Source organism: Prionailurus bengalensis, chromosome A1 (assembly GCF_016509475.1).
Source record: "Prionailurus bengalensis isolate Pbe53 chromosome A1, Fcat_Pben_1.1_paternal_pri, whole genome shotgun sequence".
Classification (NCBI taxonomy): domain Eukaryota; kingdom Metazoa; phylum Chordata; class Mammalia; order Carnivora; family Felidae; genus Prionailurus; species Prionailurus bengalensis.
Window position 1 is genome coordinate 80,890,266 of NC_057343.1, and position 22,010 is coordinate 80,912,275.

General features: G+C 46.1%; 1 protein-coding gene across 2 annotated transcripts in view; it reads right to left on the reverse strand.

Moving 5' to 3' along the window:
* ANKRD10 (ankyrin repeat domain 10) overlaps positions 1-21,941 on the reverse strand; it is a 33,582-nt gene extending 11,641 nt beyond the window's left edge. The window contains exons 1-5 of one of the 2 annotated variants that reach the window (XM_043586896.1): positions 21,502-21,941; positions 18,463-18,615; positions 14,201-14,292; positions 2,946-3,181; positions 64-1,272 (exon numbers count right to left, since the gene is read on the reverse strand). In XM_043586896.1, the coding sequence (XP_043442831.1) occupies positions 848-1,272; positions 2,946-3,181; positions 14,201-14,292; positions 18,463-18,615; positions 21,502-21,711 (1,116 nt within the window). In that variant the 5' untranslated portion in view covers positions 21,712-21,941 and the 3' untranslated portion in view covers positions 64-847. Of the gene's footprint in view, positions 1-63; positions 1,273-2,945; positions 3,182-14,200; positions 14,293-18,462; positions 18,616-21,501 lie in introns of those variants that run through there. The other variant, XM_043586037.1, reaches the window with a different exon arrangement.
* Positions 21,942-22,010: the final 69 nt, after the last annotated feature.

A 22,010-nucleotide genomic window follows, 5' to 3' on the forward strand; every position in this document is an offset into this window, starting at 1 on the left:
TAACCCTTCAAGTCCTTTTCCATCGGTAATTTCCAAGGGAAAACCACACCAATAACCTTAAAATACTTGAAAATTGTTTATTGAAAGCAGAGACAGAGGCTACTTTCTGTGGAGAAGAGTACTTTCAGACTCAGGATTGCAAAGTTAAAAAAAAAAGTTAAAAAATAAAATTTACAAGGCACATCTTTAAAAGCTGGCTGAGCCAGAAAAATTTCTGGAAGTACCTGCTTTTATGAACATAGATTGCACACCAAAACACAAGTATGTGTAATCCTTAAGCTGTAGAAAGACGGAATGAACTGAGTTTTATTAATAAGGTCCAAGCTATGCATTTATACAGAAAAGATATTCCTGGCACCTATTTAAAAAAAAAGAAAAAAGAAAAATAAAAAAAGCAGCAGCCAAACTTATACTGGGGGTGGGGTGGGGGGGAGAGGGAGAGAGAAAATTTTAAACTCTTTTAAATACTTTTACATGTGAAGTTATTCAAAAAGGCATTTTATATCATGTATTGCATATGGAAAAAAAACACTTATTTTTACTCTGGCATGAAAATCAAAAACTTGTCTACAAAATGAATAATTCAGAGTGAGCAAAAATTTAAGCTCACACATTTAAAGAGCAAATCAAAACAAGATGCCAGAAATTAAATGAAAAGTAACTTGAACGTATCTTGAGTTGCATACTAAAACCCGATCAAAGAATGGAAATGGCTATATAGCTACCGAAGGCAAAAAGAACCTCACTTAGAAAATCCAGGCAGCTGGGCAAACATCTTTAGTAGTGGAGACACCCCCGCTCACAGTGAGTATGTAATAATAAAATGCAAAAAATCCCATCTCTTTCCTCAGAGGAAAGACGGGCAGGGGACGGCATGGGATGGAGGCACCTGCCTGTGCTCCAGACAGAAATCCATGCACGCACATGCTCGAGTGACACGTGGGCCATCCTCAGGACCACCACCGCTTGCAGGGCTGCGGTGTCCCAAGCGCCAGGTGCACGGAACTGCGATACGGCTCAGCACACAGCTGAGCACACTCGAGAGGAGCGGCGAAGTCAGGGCATCTGGAGTCGAGCCGAGATTTCTCCTGTGGTGGTGACAGAACAGGACCACTCCGGGTGTGTGCAGCAGAGCCCAACAGTGGGGCCGTATCCCCCGAAGCACCAGGCTCCGGCTGCATCTGCCTCCGAGCTGGCACCCGGCTGAGCAGGAACGGGCAGTTCGGGAAAGCCGCACGGGGAGTTTGGTGGGCAAAATGTGAGCCCCTAACCCTGGTCAAGCAAAACAAGTCCGTGTCTGGAAGAGGGAAATAAAAGCCCCTGAACATCGCATGATTCTTCAAACCCAATCTGTGTTTGGAAACAAGGTTTAGGAAACTTAAATTCAAATTCCAGGAATCCTGGAAAGTCTTTTCAGGATACTTCAACAATGAGATACCGGCCAATTCAACTGACCCAAAAACCCTGACACTGGTTTTACGAACTCCTCAGGTACATTTCTGAGCCTTATTAGAATGTTAAGTGATGTCCTTAGGTACTAAACAGAATTTAAGATTTATCCTACATGACTCTCGCTTGAGGGCACAATGAAGCTAACACTTTGTATCATTCCAAAATATTAAACCAGGCATTTAATAGAATGAAAAGGACTGTATTTAAAAAGCGGTTGCTCTTAAAGGGCCTTTAAAATACATTAGAAAGAATATTGGGACGTGGCACAAATGAATGACAGTACTGGACAACACTTCACCATTAAAAACACCACTTCTCAAGTTTAGACACTCCTTCCTGTTGTGCTTAGGACTGTTATAGCACCTTTCTAGAAAGCATATATAATTATAAAAGTTACGAATTTGGTTAAACATTTAGGCTCATGCATTCATTCCTACAAAAAAAGTCACAGAATTCACGATAAGCATTTAAAAGTAGATAATACAACTTTATCAGCTTTATAGTAAAAACAAAAACAAAAAAAACCCAAAACCAAACCCGTTTTCATCTGGATACAGTCCAGTTCAACTAAAAAGGTGCAGGATCATATGCTGACCCACACCAAATTTAGTCAATGCAGACCTCCGGCCACTCAGGGTTCCTCATACTACCCTTGGAGAGGTGATCTGTTCTCAGTCAAAGGGCACAACTTTGCATTTCTGCTCAGCAAGTCTTATCTAAGTTCATAATTTCAAGATGACTACTTTTCGTTGCCATCTCTAAATCTCTAAGTTCATTAAATATTCTTACCAAGCTATGAATCTGTCTTGTAAGATATCTTATAGGCAGGAAATCTACACACAATTTTGTTTCCTAGACCAAGGGGAGGGTTTTCATCACCCAGGGACTGGGTGACTGCTTATTTGCAAACTCCACCAGAGTTATCTGAAGACAAAAAGGTGGGAGAATACTTACAACTAAAATAACTTACCTTAGAGACTTCTCCTCACCGTCCACCTGACACCCCAGGTCTTGCTGTGGCACACACACCACCCTGTGGGGCGTGGGGACCGGCTGTGGCCAGGGCACAGCACGGGTGAGGCAGGGGGGCAAACCTCTACCTGCTCAGATGTCAAACTGTGTTTTGCACCCAGACCAACAATGTCAGTCACAAGCTCAGGAACATTCACAGGAAATAAAAAAAAAAATCAGGCACAGTGGCAGATTTTTTTAATAGTTGTATTTCAAACAGGTACAAGAAACGAGAAAAATCTTTCTAACTCATGGCAGGTGGGCCTGGGTGTGCAGAAAGTTACACCGGCACATCCACACCTGGGCTGTCGACATTCCCTCTCATCCGCTCCTGGGAAAATCACCACCACTGCACCAGGACCCTCGGGGCACACTGCCCCTCAAGTGAAGGTCTCATCTGGAAGGCGCTTCCGGCCGTAAAAAAGAAAACGTGTTACAGAAAGCAGGAGCGTCTGCCCCCCTCACCCACCAAGGGGTCTCACCTTCGGTCCTAGCCTTCTTTACTCCAAAGGGTTCCGGGTCTTCCAAGCATCTCTTGCGATGTGCTCCCACACTAGTATGATTAGGAAATATGTTCTGCTGGCCCCCATTTAAGGTGCCATTATTATAGAAACGGTTCAGATGACAATTCTGCAGGTTCGAGAGAAACTGGGTGCACTCTTGGAAACCCTGGGTGTGGGCAATGTCTGCTGCAGTCAGGCCACTGGCGTTCCTCAGGCTGTGTGACACAAAACACCGAGTTACACCCCGTCGGCGTCCTCGCCTGCTCTCTGCCCCTGCCGACCTGACTACCTCACGGGGCAGCGAGAAAATACACGTTACGGCGAGGCTCCCTTACAGGGAGCTCCTCGCCCCAGCTGCGTAACTAACTTCTCTCTTAAGCACGTCTGATTATGAAGCACGATTTGGGAGATAGGCATTTCAAAATCAATACGCTAAACTTTAAAAAGGCATCTTCCTATTCAACTTCTCAAAATCATTTTTTATGTCAGTCTGAAGAACCTAAATTTATGCCAACTTCAGACTTATCCTGAAGCAGAATTCTATATTATCTGCACTTAAGTTTAATAATCCATTCCTTTAGCTTCAGTAAAATCATAACAAACAAACATGTACTGAAATTGTCCATGGCATTCGTAACAATCGGCTCTCTCAAAAGAGTGCACTGACAAGCCAGATTTTATGCTAACGTGTGACACTGTAAGTGGAAGTTTAGAAGGCTGTCCTGACATTAAAATCACTTCTCCGCGCGGCCCGAGACGTGAAGTGCTAAGTTCCCGTGTGTTTCAGGTCGGTTTCTGGCCCTGCCTGGAGCACCCCACAACACGTGCATGGGCCTCCCGGGGGAAGGCCCTCCGAAGGGCCCGCGGCATCTCTCATGGCGGAGGGGGGATTTTCCACAGCAGCTCCCATCAGACTCAAGTACGAAGTGGTGGCAGAGCGTCATGTGAACAATCTCAATGACACAAACAGGAAGGAACCACCTGTGAAGCTCAATTAGGAAAGAATAAATATGAGAGGAACAAAAGCAACTCCCTGTTGAGGTTCCCCCGAAAGACCAGAAAAACACGCACTCTGTGAAGTCAACCTGTGAATGAGCGAAACAGGCCGACAAACCGAGAACAGAGGCCCCACACCGCCTACTCCTCCACAGAGCAAGGCCACAGGCCCGGTACAGGCGGACCGGATGCATGAGGCTTGCTTCCCCGGGCTAACGTCCGTGCAGAGACACCAGAGTGAAAACCACAGATCCGGGACGCACAGGGGTTCCCACCGAGCCTTGTACCCATACTCCCAGCCATCATACTCCCAGAGCTCCAACCTCAGGAATGAAAAAAATCTATTTTGTAATCATAACCTGTCTCCACTCTAAAGCATAAGATAAAGAAACGTGTTACAGTTCGAAGAAAGGAGAAAGTCCAAACTTGGGTTGAACAGAAATAAAAGACACAAGACTCGAGAATCCCAGAACCAGGAATGTTTTCTTAAAAGTGTGTAAGGCAGTTGTGTGCAGGGCTAACGGGGACTAAAACTGACTTCTTGATTTCATGCCTGTAAATTCTGATGAGTGCTATTCTACAATTTGGTATTATTTTTAATATATGAATTCAATAGAAAAGAAACGCCGAAGATTGGACAGTGTGGTTACGTTAATCTCACACACATAAAATGATCAGACGCTTGGTTTTTGAAATCATGTTATTGATGTAAAAATGTTAAAATGAGTGTGGCTGGATGGTTTTCTGAAACGGTGTATTTCATCTCTAGGAGCTATCCCAAGTGCAGAGAGTCCGAAAAGGTCTACTCTATCAAAAATGTGAACAGAATAGGTAGCTACATGGAAGGAAACATCTAACTCCTCAAAATCTGAAAAAACGTAGGCCTAGAACATATGCCAAAGTTTATAAAATGATCACTCCTGTAAAGAAACACAGACTTGCTCTCCAAAATCATAAACGGAAATGAGAAGCTGCTGCCTGAAATCAGGACAGACGACGTCGGCAGGAAAGATCCGAGTGAGGAAGAAAAGCACACGAGTTTCTGGATGGTTCATTCGCCACCCGGGACTTCACCGAGGAAAGCAGAGACGCTTAAGGAGACTCCAGTTGCTGAAGAGAACAATTTCCCAGACACACTCAAGGGCTTCACTTTCCTCTCAGAAACACAACACCAGGCTGGACTGGGGTTAGAACAGAGAGCTTACTGCTTTCCCAGGAAACAACCTTAACACAAGCAAGCGACAAATCAGCACCAACATCCAGAGAGGAGACCACGGAGCCTGCTAGCAGGAGCGCACAGAGACCTGACCAGGAAGGCACGGTCTCCTCCCCCGCAAAAGCAGTCACTCGCCCGCACACCACGTTTCCAGATGGCAGGAGGGATCACCTTCAAAACTCAAAAGGACCGTAGCCAACTCATGCCATGTGCTCCCCACGTGGGACCCCACGTGCGGACCAAGCAGGGAAGAACGAGCAGCCATGGGTCTGGACTGATGATGGTTCTGCACACGCTTCTGTGGGGCCAGGAGTCAGAGTGATGTGAAAGGGAGAGAAGATGTGCTAGAAGATGTAAGGACAGAACCTGGGACACACGGTGACTGTGGAAGAACTAACCGGGAGAGAACAACGCTCACCATCTTTACTTTGTTCCCACTGAGCTACAGAAGATTCCAACTACAGCAGACCCTTGGACAATGAGGGGATGGGGTGCCCCCCCCACCCCCCGCCCGGGTGCAGTGGAAAACTCACACTAACTCTGACTCGCCCAGAATTTAACTACTGATAGCCTACTGTTGTCCAGAAGCCTTACTGAAAACACGAAGAGTTGATGAACACCTATTTTGTATGTTATATGTATGATGTGTTGTATTCCTATCATAAAGCCAGAAAAAAAAACACATTAAGGAAATCGTAAGGAAAATACATGTACAGTATGTACTGTATTTATCAAAAACAAATCCACATATGAACGGCCGTGCACAGTTTGAGGGTCAACTGTCCTTGAATGTATACTGAATGTATACAACTGAATGTATACAACACATGGTTTATTTAACAGCATTTATACTCCTCTTGGGCAAAAGGGTCCGTTTATACCTGAGTCTGGTACACAACAGAATCCCGTTTATCTGCCTTCACTCTTCCATTCTGTACTCTGTCAAATGTTCAAGTCCCTAATCCTGCTCTGCTTACATTTAAGAGCGCGGCTTCTCCACGGCACAGCGCACATTACACAAACTGCCTGGGAAGGAACGCGGGCTCCCTGATCCTGGGCAGGCGCTTTCTCTAGAAATGGCTGGACGGTAAATACTGCAGGCTCCACAGGCCACACCCTTGCTCACAACCACTCAGGCCTGTCCTTGTGGCCTGAAAGCAGCCTCGAACAATATGTACACAGTAGAGCACGTCTACGTTCCAGTGAAATTTTGCTGATGGACATTAAAATGAGAATTTCATATAAATTTAACTTGTCACAGAATAATGGTTCTTCTCCTGATTTTTGTTCAACCATTTAAGAATGTAAAAATCATTCTTAGTTTACGGGCCATACAAAAACCAGCAGCACAGCAGACCCGCTGAGTTAACATCTGACCAGTGGACGGTACTACTAACTAGTCCCCTGTTTTTATAAAACAAGTCTGACCATGCGTTCGTTCCTCAAAGCTGTCTTTCCAGTAATTTTATGTACTATCCAAGCAAACAAAAAAACTTTTTTTAAAAAAGTTGCCAAATTGATTACACCACAAAATGTTAAAGGGAAACTTTAAAAGCATGTGAAAGCCCAAGAGAGCATGTGGAAAGAAGTAAGACCATCATTCCTACTCCAGCTGAGTGTTTTGTTAGATGTTCTGGTGTCTTGAGATCAGGCAATATGCTTACTATGAAGGAGACGAAAACTGTCTCTGTAAGTATGAATTCCACAACCATTTTTCATAGTTTCATAAAGAGGGAACTTTCACATGTCCTACAGAGGCTGGAACCCACATGGGGTTTCCATCAAAGACTAGAATAAATGATCACTAAATGGAAGAGTTCTCAAGGCCTGAAATTTTAACGAAAGAGACTCATGTCTTCAAATCCTTTCTTCATATATGCTTTCCCACTTGTTCAAGCATGTTTCAAGTTTGATGTTTTAAGAGTTGAAACAGTAATCCTGGTTTAAATGTACCACCAATTCACCGAGGCTTTAAACCTCTGTGTTGCAAGGTCATGTAGGTACTCCACCTAAGCTCTCTCTGCTATGTTCCTGTCAGTGCAAGCCAGGCATGGACCAGGACTGCATGCTGGCAGGTGGCTACTCTCACCTCCCAGTGCAGCACTGGGTCTGATCCCATGCTCTCTGAAAGCCAAGCCTTCCCCCTCTGGTCCACAGGTGTTCAGGCCACGTGGGGCTATATAGCCATGTGCACTGCTGACCCCCTAACAAGCTCAAGTGAGGCACTAATACACATATTAATCAGAACTGCTGTCTACACACGCTAGTCCAGAGGGAAAGTACCAATATCTGGAAAATTATTTAAATATACTCTCAAAAGGTGTATTCTGCATGAAAACTGGGGTGGTCCTGAAAGCACACGTTACTGTTAGCCTCATCTTGAAAACAACACATACTCTCAGCATCTCCACGTTGATGCACTTGGGTGAATGTAGATGACGTGTGACCTAAAATTCACCTCTGTCCATTTCTGCAGACAAGAACCCCTGTGGACATGCTGTAATGTCATTCTAAAAGCTCTCCATTCATCCTCTGATTCCAGTTGAAAAATCTCCGAAAATGGGCAGAGATTTGAAAAATGAGACATCAATCAACTTGATGCTCAAACTGGGTCAGTTTGTTGAACTTTCAAAGTTAATTTCCTTTTAAAAAGAGTGGACAGGACCGGATTTTTAGGCTGGTGAGACCAGTCTGCTAAAATTTCTTACGGCAGCCATGCCGACAGCGCCTGAACCTGCAGATTCTGGTTCCTGTGACGCTCACCGCGACCGTGAAAAGCGATCTTTGAGCAGGCCACCGGTTTCCTCCCAGGGGGGGGAGGGAGTCCTGGTACTCGTTTGAAATCGCAACACAGGGGCGCCTGGGTGGCTCAGTCGGTTAAACATCTGACTTCGGCTCAGGTCATGATCTCACGGTCCGTGAGTTTGAGCCCCACGTTGGGCTCTGTGCTGACAGCTCAGAGCCTGGAGCCCGTTTCAGATTCTGTGTCTCCCTCTCTCTCTGACCCTCCCCTGTTCATGCTCTGTCTCTCTCTGTCTCAAAAATAAATAAACGTTAAAAAAAAAAAATTTAAATCGCAACACAGAAATACGAAAGACATCAAATCATCTTCACTGTGAATTATTTGTTCTGCTGAGTAACTGGCAAAATAAAGTGCTATTTTTTTAAAACTCTACTGAACTTAAGAGGTAAATGCTTGGAGATTGCATTTCCTGCAGTAAAGTTCTGAACGGAATATTAACACTTACTGTACTGAAGGATGTCTCCCCAAAGCATTTAAAAAAAAAAAAAACTCCACCCTGCTGCCAGCTGGTCCTCCGTCTATTTTCCACTTACAGTGTCACACCATGGGAATGTACGAGAAGCCGTTCTAGCAACAACAGTTTTCGCTTTAATTTGAAAAACCACGGATCAGGAAATCACTGAAATAGAATTTTTAGAATCTGAGCTGTCACATCACCTTCAGGATGTTTTCTTTTTGTTAATGCCATGTGACAATACAAAAATAACCACAATTTTTATATAAATAGTATTTCTGTTAAAATTCTGATCTCAACTTAACTATTGTTAGTTACAAATAAAAGGTAGGTATCATAAATTAGGGTAAGCAGAGCATGCAAATCTACAGAGTCTATGTCTGAGTTCCTAGATTAGCATGAAAACCAATCACCGCAACAAATACCTCAACATATGCCTCGTGTGGAGAGAGGAGGCCACACTGAGCGCTCACTGCCACAACCGTAAGGTTTTCGGAGAGGCCCCTGTGGCAGTTTCAGTGGTTTCTATATGGAGTGCTCCCCTTTCTAGGGTTACTTGAAAAATCAAGTCAATTCGAATTACGTAGCTGGAAAACATTGACACGCGTAGTTTTTACAGATTCAGAACCTTCTTTGTGATTTAAAACGGGCAATGGTTCATAACACAGGAAACTTAAAATATTTGCAGGCAACATTTGGATTAAAAATACATATACATACATGAGGTGCAGAAGCACATGTACTGAGCGTAAGCCACTGGCGTGTGACCACCTTGATTGACCAAGAGCTGCCGCTCCCCAGCACTGCCTCCTGAATTACCGCTAGTAAGTACTGTGTAGCATGGAGCCAATTTAAATATGCCAACAGTTCAGCAAAAGTTTAACAGTACGGACTAAAACCGTTAACTCACGATTCTGGTTACTTTAAAATTTGGTATGCTGTATCTCAAATACATTAGTAACTATTCCTAGATGGAAATAAGCAAATACATGGAATCGTTAAAAAAAAAAAAAAAAAAAAGATAAAAAAAAAGCATCACTAAATGTCCATTTGTACAGACAACATTAGCAAACATCTAAAATTTCTTCAGCAAAAGAAAAACATGTGTATTTTTAACCCTTTGGTATCCAAACTCTTAAATTTTGAAGACTTTCTTAAATACAGTCTTCAAGTAACAATAGGAAGAAACTTTTTTAAAGTATTTACCTGAATAAATTTGGTGCCAAGTTTTCATTTCAAGGTCAATATTACTGAGGATAGTTTTATACTGCAACTGAATCCCAATTATGTTTCCATATATTAAAGGATGAGAGCATCATTCAAAGAGTCAGATAAAATTAACTTAATATGCTCCCACTATAATTTAGCAAAGGAAAAAGATCTTTGGCTATAGAAATCATCGGTTATTTGAAAGCACTATTTATAAAGGCAGTAATTACACAATTATCAAAATCTAGGTGCTAGTCAAGGTATTATGAGATTTATCAAACTTCTAAACTAAGTCTGTCGACAACTCTACAATACTGTCAGTCCACCTCTGCTCCCGTCTGGCAGGAGCCATCTCAGGAAGGATTTCATCCACGGTGTCTGTAGCACCTCAGCAAAAGGGGAAAGAGCCAGCAGAGAGCAAGATCAGACCAGTTGACCGCAGGGACAATGAGCTAGGGGAGGCAAGAGCAGGAGGGGAGCAGGACTGGAATGCAGAGGATACAAAATCAGAAACTAATTCAGAGTTCCAATTCCGGTAAATTTCATAGACTGTTATTCTTAAGGGCAAATAAGTGAACAAATGAAAAGAAACCACAAATTTCAAACATGAATGAATGGCTAATAAAATAATTCTGGGCAAGAGTTGCAAACAAACTTGCCACAAGGAACATCCAATCTGCTCATCACACGTAAATGCCCTAAGGGGAATTCTGCTTCCAGACAGGGCTCTACAGGCAAGGACGCAGGCTGGGTCACATAGATATGACCACCACTTTGGAGCCAAACTAAACCAACTGAATTTCAGTTAAGGACGTCTGGAAGTTCGGTAGTATGTATACAGTTTTTGTAACATTAAACAAAAACCTATCAAGACCACAGTGCAGACTTTTGTTCCTACAGCCGACTGTGCCTGTTTTCTAAATTAGGCAAGAGAGATTTTTTTAGAGTGAGTCACTGAACTTGCTTACATAAGGCTATTGGTGCTTCTCCAGTTATCTGATGACCACAGTTAAGTTCCTCTTGGGATCAAAACAATTAAGTTAAAATATATGTAGCCCATTAGAAGGTCTGGTCACCATGGAATCAGTGGCCTCCCCGGAAACGCTCTCTTATCCGAAGCCACGGAGACCCTGCCATGACCTAATTACACACTAGTGCCCGTATGTCATGGCATGGAAAGGACCAGCAAATGTGCCTGAGACCCAAGCACATCTAGATGCACTCGAAGTCCTGCAGAGTCCCTTCAGGTCTACTCAGAGGCAGGAAAAAAGCTATCTCAACATGTGGCTGACACGGAAAGGTTTTCCACTTTACCTCTCAAGAAAACACTGGTGCCAAAATACTGAAAGTAAAGATAATCCAAGGCTTGAAATGTCAGTTTACAACGTCAGCAGTAAGAAGGTGTCCTTAATTATCCGCAGGCAGTCGGCAAGTTTTCAAGTCTGTCTCCAAAATCACATGAAGACTTAATCTTATACTATTACTTATTTGAGTGTCGAAAAGAAAAATGGGGCAGTGACTGTTCACATGCCCTCCATGTGGGCAGCGTTCAGGTTTGGCCTGCAAGACAAAGTCAACTGTCAGGTAAGCAAGGCTGGGGACAGGGACAAGTAACTGACGTATGGACACCCCACACCTGACATACTGGAGGAGGATGGGGCTGAGGACAATCTGCAGAGATGCTGGTAATTTAAAGTCCACACACACGCAGTGTGCTCACAGAACTGCCACTTACTCCCGCGTTATTTTTCTTTTTGGATGTAAACAGTGGTAAATAACAATGACCATCATCTAAGCCAGATAACAAAACCTCACGAGAAAAAGAAAACTTGGCACCAAAACTCAAGATGTAAAATAAGAGAAGGAAAAAAAACAAAACTCCATCAACATACTCACGTGTGGTGCTAGAAAATGTAACACACGATGCACAGCAGCTGACATGCGTTATCTTACAGATGCGGCCTATATTGACAAGTAAGTTATAGAACAAACCATTCTAGCCACAGACGCCTGGTACGCTTGCCCTCACCATTATCTACCCAATGACCAAAAAAGCAGCAACTTAAGACTTTGGCCACTTTATGCAGCTGATACATAAAAAAAAAAAAAAAAAAAAAAAAAAAAAGTAGGAATTAATAACAAAATTAATAATTACCACCAAGTGTGACAAAATACTGACATGAGACAGCTTTTAATCTATTCGCAGGAAAAGGAAAAGTTTATATCATCTCCTAAATATCATAGCATGTAGTATGAAGAATTAAGAATCTGGCCCATTCTGAACTGGAAAAAACATAAGTAACTTTAGGTAAGTAAATTAATACTGTCCCCCATGATTGATTTTTAAAAAACCAAACAAACAAAAGGCATTTTATTTGCCACGACTACTCTTTACCATGAGGAGCATTATAGGAAACAAGTAAAATAGATCTAAGTACCATAATTTGGGGGACACAAACTGTTATTTGTTGGTAGGCTGTGTTAAACTTTATAGTTTAATGTGCAAAACAGATATCAAAAAGCAATTTACAAATTAGCTTACTAGCAAAACTGGCAATGTATCCAGATGTTAAACTAAATAACCACATAAACAACAGCAATAAATAATGATTACTTGTGTGCTCTGTCTCCAGGCCAAAGACTTAGAATTTTAAGAATCGCTTTTGGCTAGGTGGCTCAGGCTAAATATTTCTTCTAAAAACCATCTGAAGGTTCAGGCAAGGGAGATCACCATAATGCAGGGTCTCGAGGGAGAGGCTCTTATACTGAGAAGGAAAAACAGACTGGCACTCGAGGCTGTGCTCAGTCACACTTGGTGGAAAAGAGACACTCGAGGGTCCTGTAACCAAGGACAGAATTATAAATAAAAGGTTCTCATTTTAAAAAGACACCTATTAAAAAAAGATATTATTTACGATAAATATTTATTGGCTCAAAGGATTAAGCTATTCACTGAAATGAAGAAAACTAACATCTTAGTAATAAAATGTTCAGGATCGATTAGACTATAGTTTAGAAAAATAAGTCGTTAAAGAGGTCAACTTCTAATTATTCATTATTTCAATAAATGACAAGTGATTTAATCATTTATTTTATGACTCTGTATTTCATAATCAAAGCTTCTGTTATTAAAGATTTTAGTTTTTAATCTAAACACAGCTAAGAAAACTATGAATATAACTTCACTGTGAAGCAATCCACTGAGCATCGTCTCAAATTGTATAATATATATTCATATTATCAATTGTTTCTACATTACCTTAAATCATAATTACATATGAAGTCACGAGGTTCCCTGCAACGTAACAGTTAACACAGGGCATATTTATCATACTAAATTTCTATGTAAGTAAAAATTCCAAGCCCAAACTAATGACTTGGCTTAATAATATAATACTTAATGAAACAGAAGCTCAGACACTAGGAGTCTAACGACAGCCCCTGAGATTACAGCCTATAATAGGCTTCGCATTAATCTATATGGTTTTGCTGTCCAGGATCTAATTTCAATAAATGTATTATAACACAGAGTCAAAACAATGAAGTGGAAACCAAAGGGTTAAACTAAGTTAGTTTTGTGGGTTTATTTCTCCCAAAGTCTAAATTTTCACATTTCCAATTAGAATAAAGTGGTTTGTAATTAATTCTTATGAGATATTCTAGACAGGGTAAAACAAAAAAGCTGATATTATAGTTATTTTGGTTATTACAGCTCTATAGCTTACACTCAACATTTAAGGGTGAAAACCGCATCCATTTTGTTAATGCTGTGAACTGCAGAAGAAAAATTTTTACAATATAAATCTTTAAGAGAAAGTTAATACAAATGAATTTAATATCTAAACTAAATGCCCACTGCCATGACTAGCTAATGATGTTTGCATATAAGATCACATCTTCAAATTAATACACTCAAATATTAACACTGTTCTATCAAACCATAAATAAACTAGCTGATGTAAACTGGGAGAAAACACGATTGCAATAATGTCATCAGTGTGAAGAACTCAGAATGAGTCTCAAGTCTTTAATGTATATGGTTCCATTTTATGAGAAGTTATAAATCATTAAAAGTCAAAATAGGCTTTAAAACATCTCACATCTGCTAAAAGAGGAGAAAATCACAACTTAGAAAAGCAAACTGTCTGCAAGAATTTTGGGACCGGAGAGGCTGGAAAAGATTCTCTAACCCAATCCAAGGCCCCCATTTTGAAATTAACACTGGCATAAAAGAAGTCTGAAGACTTGCCCATGGTGACACAACTAGTTGGTGGCCAAGTCAACAATGCCAGGTTCCAAATTTAAGGAGTTAACTGCCATTTCCACCCTGGCATCCTGTCGTGGCAACAGTTCTGCGGCTGCTGTGATGAAGCTCCCTCTGCTAGTCGTCAACCCGCAGCGAAACCTCGCTCACTAACACCAACTGGTCTACAAAGCACAGTTCCATTGCTAATATAAACACAAACTTGAGGACTGCTGCTTGCCCTCAGTGGTGCTTTCTGGAAGCACAGCGCCCTGACTACATCTTCGGGGGAGGAATGTGCGGAGGCACTTACTCGACGTGAGCCCCGTTAGCCACCAGGGCGCTGACGCAGTCCAGGCTCCCAGAGCGGGCCGCCTTGTGAATGGGGGTCTCGCCCTCACAGTCCTGAAACAAGAAAGAGCACACGCAAAATATCAGCTCCAACAAGACTCTGACATTTGGAATAAAATACGTGCCTCATTCACCTCTGAAACCAAGCAACATGGTGAGTCAAAGCGCAAGCAGGGCACAAAGAAATGTGGCTAGAGATGTGGGAGGGATAACACAGTCCGCCAGGGAAGGGGCAGGTTCGCCTTGATTCCTCGGTCAGCAGGGACGGCACGTACGCGCAGGACAGAAGTTTAGAAATGATCTTATGCTAGATCTTAGCACAAATGTGTTGTATGTAAAACCCCAAACAACCATCCTCTAACAGGTTAAAGAGAAAAGAGTAACCAAGGCCAAGAACACAGGACATAATGTCAAACGTCTGGTCTGGTCGTCTACCACAGGGCTGGCCTGAGCTGGGGCATCACCAGTGGCTCCTTTGCATTTTCTGCCTTGAACTTGAATTCAGACCGTGATGGCGGAGGATAAAGGGTCAGGAATGAGGAGAGAGAGAGAACACAGGGCCGCACACAGCCAGCTTCACATCCAAACTCAGGATGCGTGTGATGGGCAACTTTGTCCAAGGACTGGGAGAAAGTCTGTGTCAGAGAGATTCACGCTGGAGACGGCAGAGAGAGACCAGACCCTGGGGAGGGACTCTGAGGAGGAGTTAGTTCATAGTTCACACTGTATGAATGGGAAGAAATCCGAAACACAATTTCATTCATAGGTTCCCGGGTACAGAGGAGGTAGAGAAAGATACAGCAGACAGAGAAGGAAGTCGTTTCTGTTGTAGGACTTCCTGGCGGGGAAATGCTGACCGAGTCCTCACACTTCACCGTCCCTGGAAGCTGAACTTGGCAGCAGACGACTGCACGTAACAAAGGTGGGGGGGGGGGGGGGGCCGCTGTGCACCTGGCGTGGCGCTCGGAGAGCAGCTCATTCACCAGCGAGACACAGCAGGGGGCCACTTCTTCCGGTACACACAGGCTTGCACATGGGCTCGCAGGGGACACTCCAGGGTGCAGGGCGGTAGCTTATTTTCCAGAAAGATGTGCTCTGAAAGACTCCGGTGTGCAGTGGGGAGAAAAAGTATGCACATTACTTTAAAAAAGAAAAAAAAAGCTCAAAGGGGGTGTAGAGTTCTAAACAGAACAAGCCCATTTTTGAAGCAAAAAACACAGAATCTCATGTGGCTACACAGGAAACCATCTAGTGAATGGAGATCCTTAATAAAGCAGAAACCCATCTCTATCCTCCCAGAAAGGTGGGAAGGGGGGATGGGAGGCACATGACAAGGACAAATAAGGATGACACAGAGGTATGGCCAGGAAGAGTGGAATGGAGATGTGGGAGGAGGCGGGGGGGTCGTGCCACCCCTGACTCCCTCCCCCAAGAAAACAGGAAAGGGTTTTTTCAGCTCTCTTTGCAGCAAGGAGAAAAGGCAAAGGTTTGCTCTATTACTTCAAGACGGCAGGACAGCAACAGACAGGACAGAGCAAACCAGCTCCTGCTCTGTGCCCTGCGAGGACAGCACAGTCCAGCCGGGCAGGAAGAGCAGACACCACAGAGAAGTGCAGCCAGAGAGGAAGACTGAAGAGCCATTTTAAGGCTACTCAAGGCTCAGGTTCAGGCCAGTCACATTCCAAAAATATCAAATATGGTGTCGTCTGATTCCGGAACTATTGTGGGCAAACTGAGTAAGAGAGGAAAGTTGGGAGAGGTGCCAGGAGTGCAAAGACAGATGAGTCACCTTGCATTTTAAAGAAAGAAAAGTCTAGTTCTAATCCAGTTACAAGAAACTAAAAGGGGTATCAAATTCCACCAAAGTTCTAGGAAGATATTAAAGGCATGGCCTGTAAATAATACAAAAAGTGATGCCCGTGGGTAGTCCACACAAAAGTGACCAAGAACAAATCCCCTGAAAACTTGCCTCACTCCCTCTCTGGGTAAATGCACGACTCTGAGCCTTCAGACAGGACATCTGAGTCCAGTAACCCCGTGTGCCAAGTTCACAGATAGCAAAGGAAGTCTCTGTGAAACTCGAGAAAAATGAATTTAGAACAGGTAGGAACTAATATGCCACAAGATTAGGTTAGAAGATGAGTCAAAACGGGGGCATCCAATTTTGGCCTAGGTCACGATCTCGAGGTTTGTGGGTTTGAGCCCGACGTCAGGCTCTGTGCAAACAGCTCAGAACCTGGAGCCTGTTCCACACTGTCTGTCTCTCTCTCTCTCTCTGCCCCTCCCCTGCTCATGCTCTAAGATAAACATTAAAAAAGAAAAAAAAAAAGGGTCAAAACTAATAAAACAGTTGTAAGAAGAAATGCTAGAGGAGGTTCAAATCCACTACACACACAAACAGAAAACTTTAGAGAACCCTGGACCTGATTTTCTGACCGTCTGTGTGGGAGATGAGAAAGTGTCTACCTTAGGGTGAGTCAACACTTGCTGGGGGTGGCTAACGAAAGGGCTGTGTGACCTCAGAGGTCGCTGGGTGCCTGTCCCAGCAGGCCAGCCGCTAATCCAGAGCAAGCCGGCATCTGAGACTCAGCCCGCAGCCTAACACATGCGTAACACGGGAGACCACACTGAGACCCTTTCAAGAACAAGGGTAGGACGCTGGTAACCCCAGGTGACCACCTCGGAAGGGAGAGGACTTGAGGGGAGCGACAGGGAATGAGGTCTGGGGACTCCTGTCCTGGAAGCAGGACGCCGGAGGGTGTCCACACAGGACTATCTAGAGCAGTCCTGTCGTCCAGGGTAAGGACTGCGCTGCTGTAACACGTTACCTGAAAACGGACTCTTCTAGATTTAAAAAGATCTGAAAGGCAGCGCCAATTTCTTTAGATTTTCTTCAGATCTCTGTAAACTAGATGCTATGTCACAACTGAATGAAAATTAACCCAATGTTTTAAATTCCACATTAACATTAGTTATTAATCACTACCATTTGTGGATGATCCACATTCTGTCGACAAGGAGACTGAGCCACAGAACAAGGAGCTGCCCCAGGCCAGAGAGTGGGGGAGGTGGCCACCCCCAGGGTTCTGCCAGGAGGTTGGGGAGGAGAGAAACAGCACCGGGACAGGCAGGTTGGGACAGGCGACTCCTGGCACCATAACCGTGTGGAGCAGACAGCCAGAGCCTCTGGTAAGAGCAGCGGCATGTGCGGTCACCCCCTGTCCCCCGATCCCTGCTCTACAGCACCGATACAAAAGCCTTTCCTCAATCATGGGCTTGGAGGTGTGCAGCTGAGTTACTGGGAAGAGAGGGCTCACAAGCTGTTACACCTGCTTCTCATCAAGGGATGAATCTTCAGACAGAAACGTGGAGAAGAAATAAAAATGGTTTTGCACACAGTAGGCCCCTGATGATAATTAGTAGAAAAAACATATAAAACCAGGGTAAAGAGAAAACTAGGAAGGCATAAAGGCATCCCCAGAGCCTGAGGCACAAGCCCCTTAGATGAACTGACCCTCAGGGCAGGGTCTCCCCCTGGGGACCACTTTGGTCAGACTAGCCTGAGTCGTCTACACCTGTTCACGCATGAGTCCCCAGTAAGCAAAACTCTCTCCTTGAGGTTTTTTCAAGGAAGTGAAAGGAGTAGTGAGAACACACCATGAAGTACACGCACGTGCACACTCATGCTTGCATACTTCAACACACAATCCCTGCACGCCTGCTGTCCGGGTGACCACACGACACCTGCTACTTAACTGCGTCCGATCTCCACCCCCGACTGCTCCCTGAAGCAGTCCTGACTCAATGCTGGTCGGCTCGCTCACCATAACTTAACCACACACAAGATTTAATAGCCACTTCTTCGCCAGCACGGGTATGTTTCACAAGGATCTGTGCACATGAAGCGAAGGCAGCTGTGAGCAGGGGAGCCAGGAAACCCGGGCTCCAGGCCAGACTCCTTCAGTCACCAGCTGTAACTGGGGGCAAATCACCTGGGGTCACCAAGGCTCTAAGTCCCTGAGCAGGTGCAAGCACTCTGTAAACAGAAAGCCCTGCTCTGCGAAGGGCCTATTATCCACAAGTAACTCAATAAACAGAAATTCCAGTTAGCCCAAAGGTTAAGATATCAAACTCTAATTAAGGCCTCACTTTAAAACTCAACACCATGTAATTACAAGTAGAAAAAGAAAATAAAAACCAAGTTAATCATCGGCACTCCCTTACCGGTTTGTTAATGCTGGCTCCAGCTTGGATCAACCAGATGAGGCACTGAGGGTGTCCCCCGAAAGCGGCGATGTGGGCTGGGGTCTGTGCGTAGCGCGTCGTGGACACGTCCAGAGTGGCCCCAGCTCTCACCAACTGGATCAGGCAGTCCAACTTTGAAAACAGCAGGAGGGGGATGACACGCGTAAGTGTCGTACACTATTAAACACCACACACGCCATTTCAATTCTATGATGCAGATAAGTGGCATTTGTTAACATTTTTTTTTTTCTGTTTAAGGGAACATAAGTCGTTCCTTTGCAATACAAATTGTAAAAAAGCATTTAAAAGAGTTATTTTTCCTTGTCCTGGTAAAAAAAAGTTCGTACGCAGGAAGAAAAGTAAAAACTATTGATGTCACACAAACTTAAATAAAGACCTCTCTGCAGTCTGCACATGTCCATACGATGCAGCTTCGGGGACTCGGGTGAGAGGCCCATCCTCCAGACAAGTCAGGAACAAGATGTGCAGAGTGAGAGGTGGCACTCAGTCCCCCACCCCCGCCTGGGGGAGAAAAGGGCCTCATGAGTGACTAGGAGACCACACTCCACAGCCAGGCGCCCATATCATCCTAGCTCATCACACTCAACAGATGTGCAACACATGCCTACCGCGAGCCGGGCCTGCGGTCCCAGATGGCCTGCGGTCCGCAGACTCACACTGACAACCCCCCCCCCCCCCCCCCCCCCCCGCCTGTGTGTCCTCAGACCGAGGGGCCGGCCCCCTTTACCCTCTTGAGGCACAGGGCAGAGCTCACAAAAGAGCTCTCCCTGACAACGGCTGTATTCCGGGAGACAGCCCTCAGAGAAGGACAAACGGCCACACCCCAAACTCACCCCACAGCTCTTATCGTTTTTCTGCGACTTAAGGTCAGGTCACCGTGATCACCCTGTGCAGGAGATGAGCCCTCATACTTTGGAGCACCCAGATTTAAAACACGCTCTCTCGGTCTTCTAGGAACTGGAAATCTGGGAGTGACGGCTCATAAAGAGACACACCGTTGGTATACTTTCACACACCGGCTTTATTGATGGACCCAGTGAAAAGTGACAGTGCCAACAGAGACAAACAGGTGTCAAACCCCAAAAACGGCAGAAACAAGGATGAAAATCAGCTGGTGTGCCAAAACCGGTTAATCTCATAACATCAAGAGCTCCTTAGACTTAACTCTGTCACCTATGCGTTCACTTTGGCAAACTGGGTTTGGAATGCTGGAAAGATACTGTTCCATGCGGCAACTTATAAAAGCAAAGTGTAATTAGGGATTTTAAATAATGCCTAGTTCTCGAGGAAAAAATAAGCCTCACAAAAGGTAAGGCAGCGTGCATACTTGGCACATTGATAGGAACACCAGCTTGAAAGTTGGGAATAGTTCATAACGTGCAGGCCTGAGGACAGCAGAGGCTTAAATGTACAAAAAGCAGGGAAGCTGCAGGCGATGGGGCAGAAGGGACTGGACTGAGAACCCGGAGCCCTGACTCCTGGCCTCATTTCTGCCCCAACAGCTTTCTCACACTGAAGTAACTAACTGCCTCCAGCTATATTTGGTATCCAAGGTTAACCCACAGGAGGTGGAGACTTTCAAAAAGTGAATTCAGTGGGTTTTACTTCTTACTGCTCATAAAATATACATAACACGCAACTTACGATTTTTAAAGCATGTTCAAGCCCTTATAGCTACTTGTATTCCCTAGAGCTACCTTAGGGGCACCCGTGGGTTGGTAAATAAATACTCTGAATGAATGTCTGTAAGGCTGTTTTAAACACCGTCCGGAATGTACCAGATTGTCATGCAATACTGTGTCACTCTCAACTGGAGAATAAATCAACAGGGGAGCCTTTTCGAAAAACGCTGTCCTTGCCTGTTACGGGGTAGTCTTCCCCCAAAACACTGAGGGACAAAAGACGTGGAGAACCAACGCTCCGAGTTACCCACCATGTAAACATAAAGCAGAGCAAGACGCACTGGACAGGGGACAGAGCCTCAGATGGGGACACACAGGGCTGGCGGGGGGGGGGGGGGTTGGGGGAGAAGGGCCAGAGGGGCTCCTGTACTCGCGCCTGCTAGCAGGTACAGACGGGACGCTGGCACGGGGACCCCCAGCGGGCACGCCCTTCCAGACCCGGGCTGGGGTCCTAACCGCTGTCCTAACCCCCTCTCGTTTCCTCCACCAAAACCACTCTGACTCTCCCATTTCGTGAATCACAAGCGCTGCCCCAGGAGATACACCTGTACTGTGAATGTAGCCGCAAGGAAAGCAGCCTCACCGACTAGGGACAAAAACACGTCCCTGAAAGGAAATAACTCACTTCACGTCACTGCACGCTTCTCCACAAAACCCTTTCTCCATTTCGGCCCCGGCTCCTCGCTTCACGGGGAAAGCATTTTTTTTTACACGTCCGGAATTCTGGTACATCAATCTCTACCATTAAAGCGCTGAAATGCAGCGTGGACCTCAGTCGCTGACTCGCCCTGAGCCGAAGATTACGAAGCGACGGAGAAGGGGACGCAGAGGACCCCCCCCCCCGCCCGGAGGACTCCCAGCAGCCCGGTGCAGCCCCACACCAGCCCCGGGTCCACACAGCTCGCGCCCCGCGGGTGTCCGCCCCCATGGCGCCGGCAGCACGGCTCGCAGCTGACCGCGGAGGCGCGAGCTGCCCAGCCCGCCGCAGCCACCAACTGCCTCCGCCAGGCGCGGCGCCCCCGCGAAGCCGGCGCCGTTTGAAACTTGCGCCGCCGCACATGCGCCCGGGGCCCCTCGGGGCGCCGTCGCCTCGGGGCCTGCTTCCGCCTCGCGCTCCCGGCACGCCCTGCGCCCCCCTTGGGGCCCCGACCGTCCGCGCCGCCGCACATGCGCCCGGGACCCCTCGGGGCGCGGGCGCCGCCGAGACCCCGCTTCCGCCCCGCGCTCCCGGCACGCCCCGCGCCTCAGCCCCCACCTTCCCCGACCCACCACGGGAAAGCTGCGGAAAATGGCGCCTTAAAGCGCCCGCGCCCACCTTGCCGAAGTGCGCGGCCCAGTGCACGGGCGTCCAACCGTAGAAAGAGTCTTCGGCGGCCAGGTGGGCGCGCGGCGTCTGCTGCAACAGAGAGCAGAGCGCGGCCAGGTCCCCGTCGCGGCAGGCGCGGTGCAGCGGGAAGCGGAGCGACAACAGCTCCTCGCTGGAGAAGCCCGCCTCCACGCCTGCGCCCGCTCCTGCCGTCGACATGGTCCGTCACCGGAGAGCGCGGGCTAGCTGGCCGAGAGGACGCGCGGGTGAGGACCCGAGAGGCCGTCGCCTGAGCACAAAGGAGCGAGAGTGCCGCCGCCGCCGCCGCGTCCCGCCGGCTGCCGAGCCGAGCCCAGCCGAGCGCGTACAGGGGGCGGGGCGGGGGCGGGGCCTACCGCGGGCAGGTCTGAGGCCCGTGCCCGCGGACGCCGGGTCTGAAGGTGGGGCCTGCAGTGCCAGGGGGCGGGGCCTGGTGGGGCCGGGGCTGACTCGTGGAGCAAGAGCGGGCCAGGGAGCAG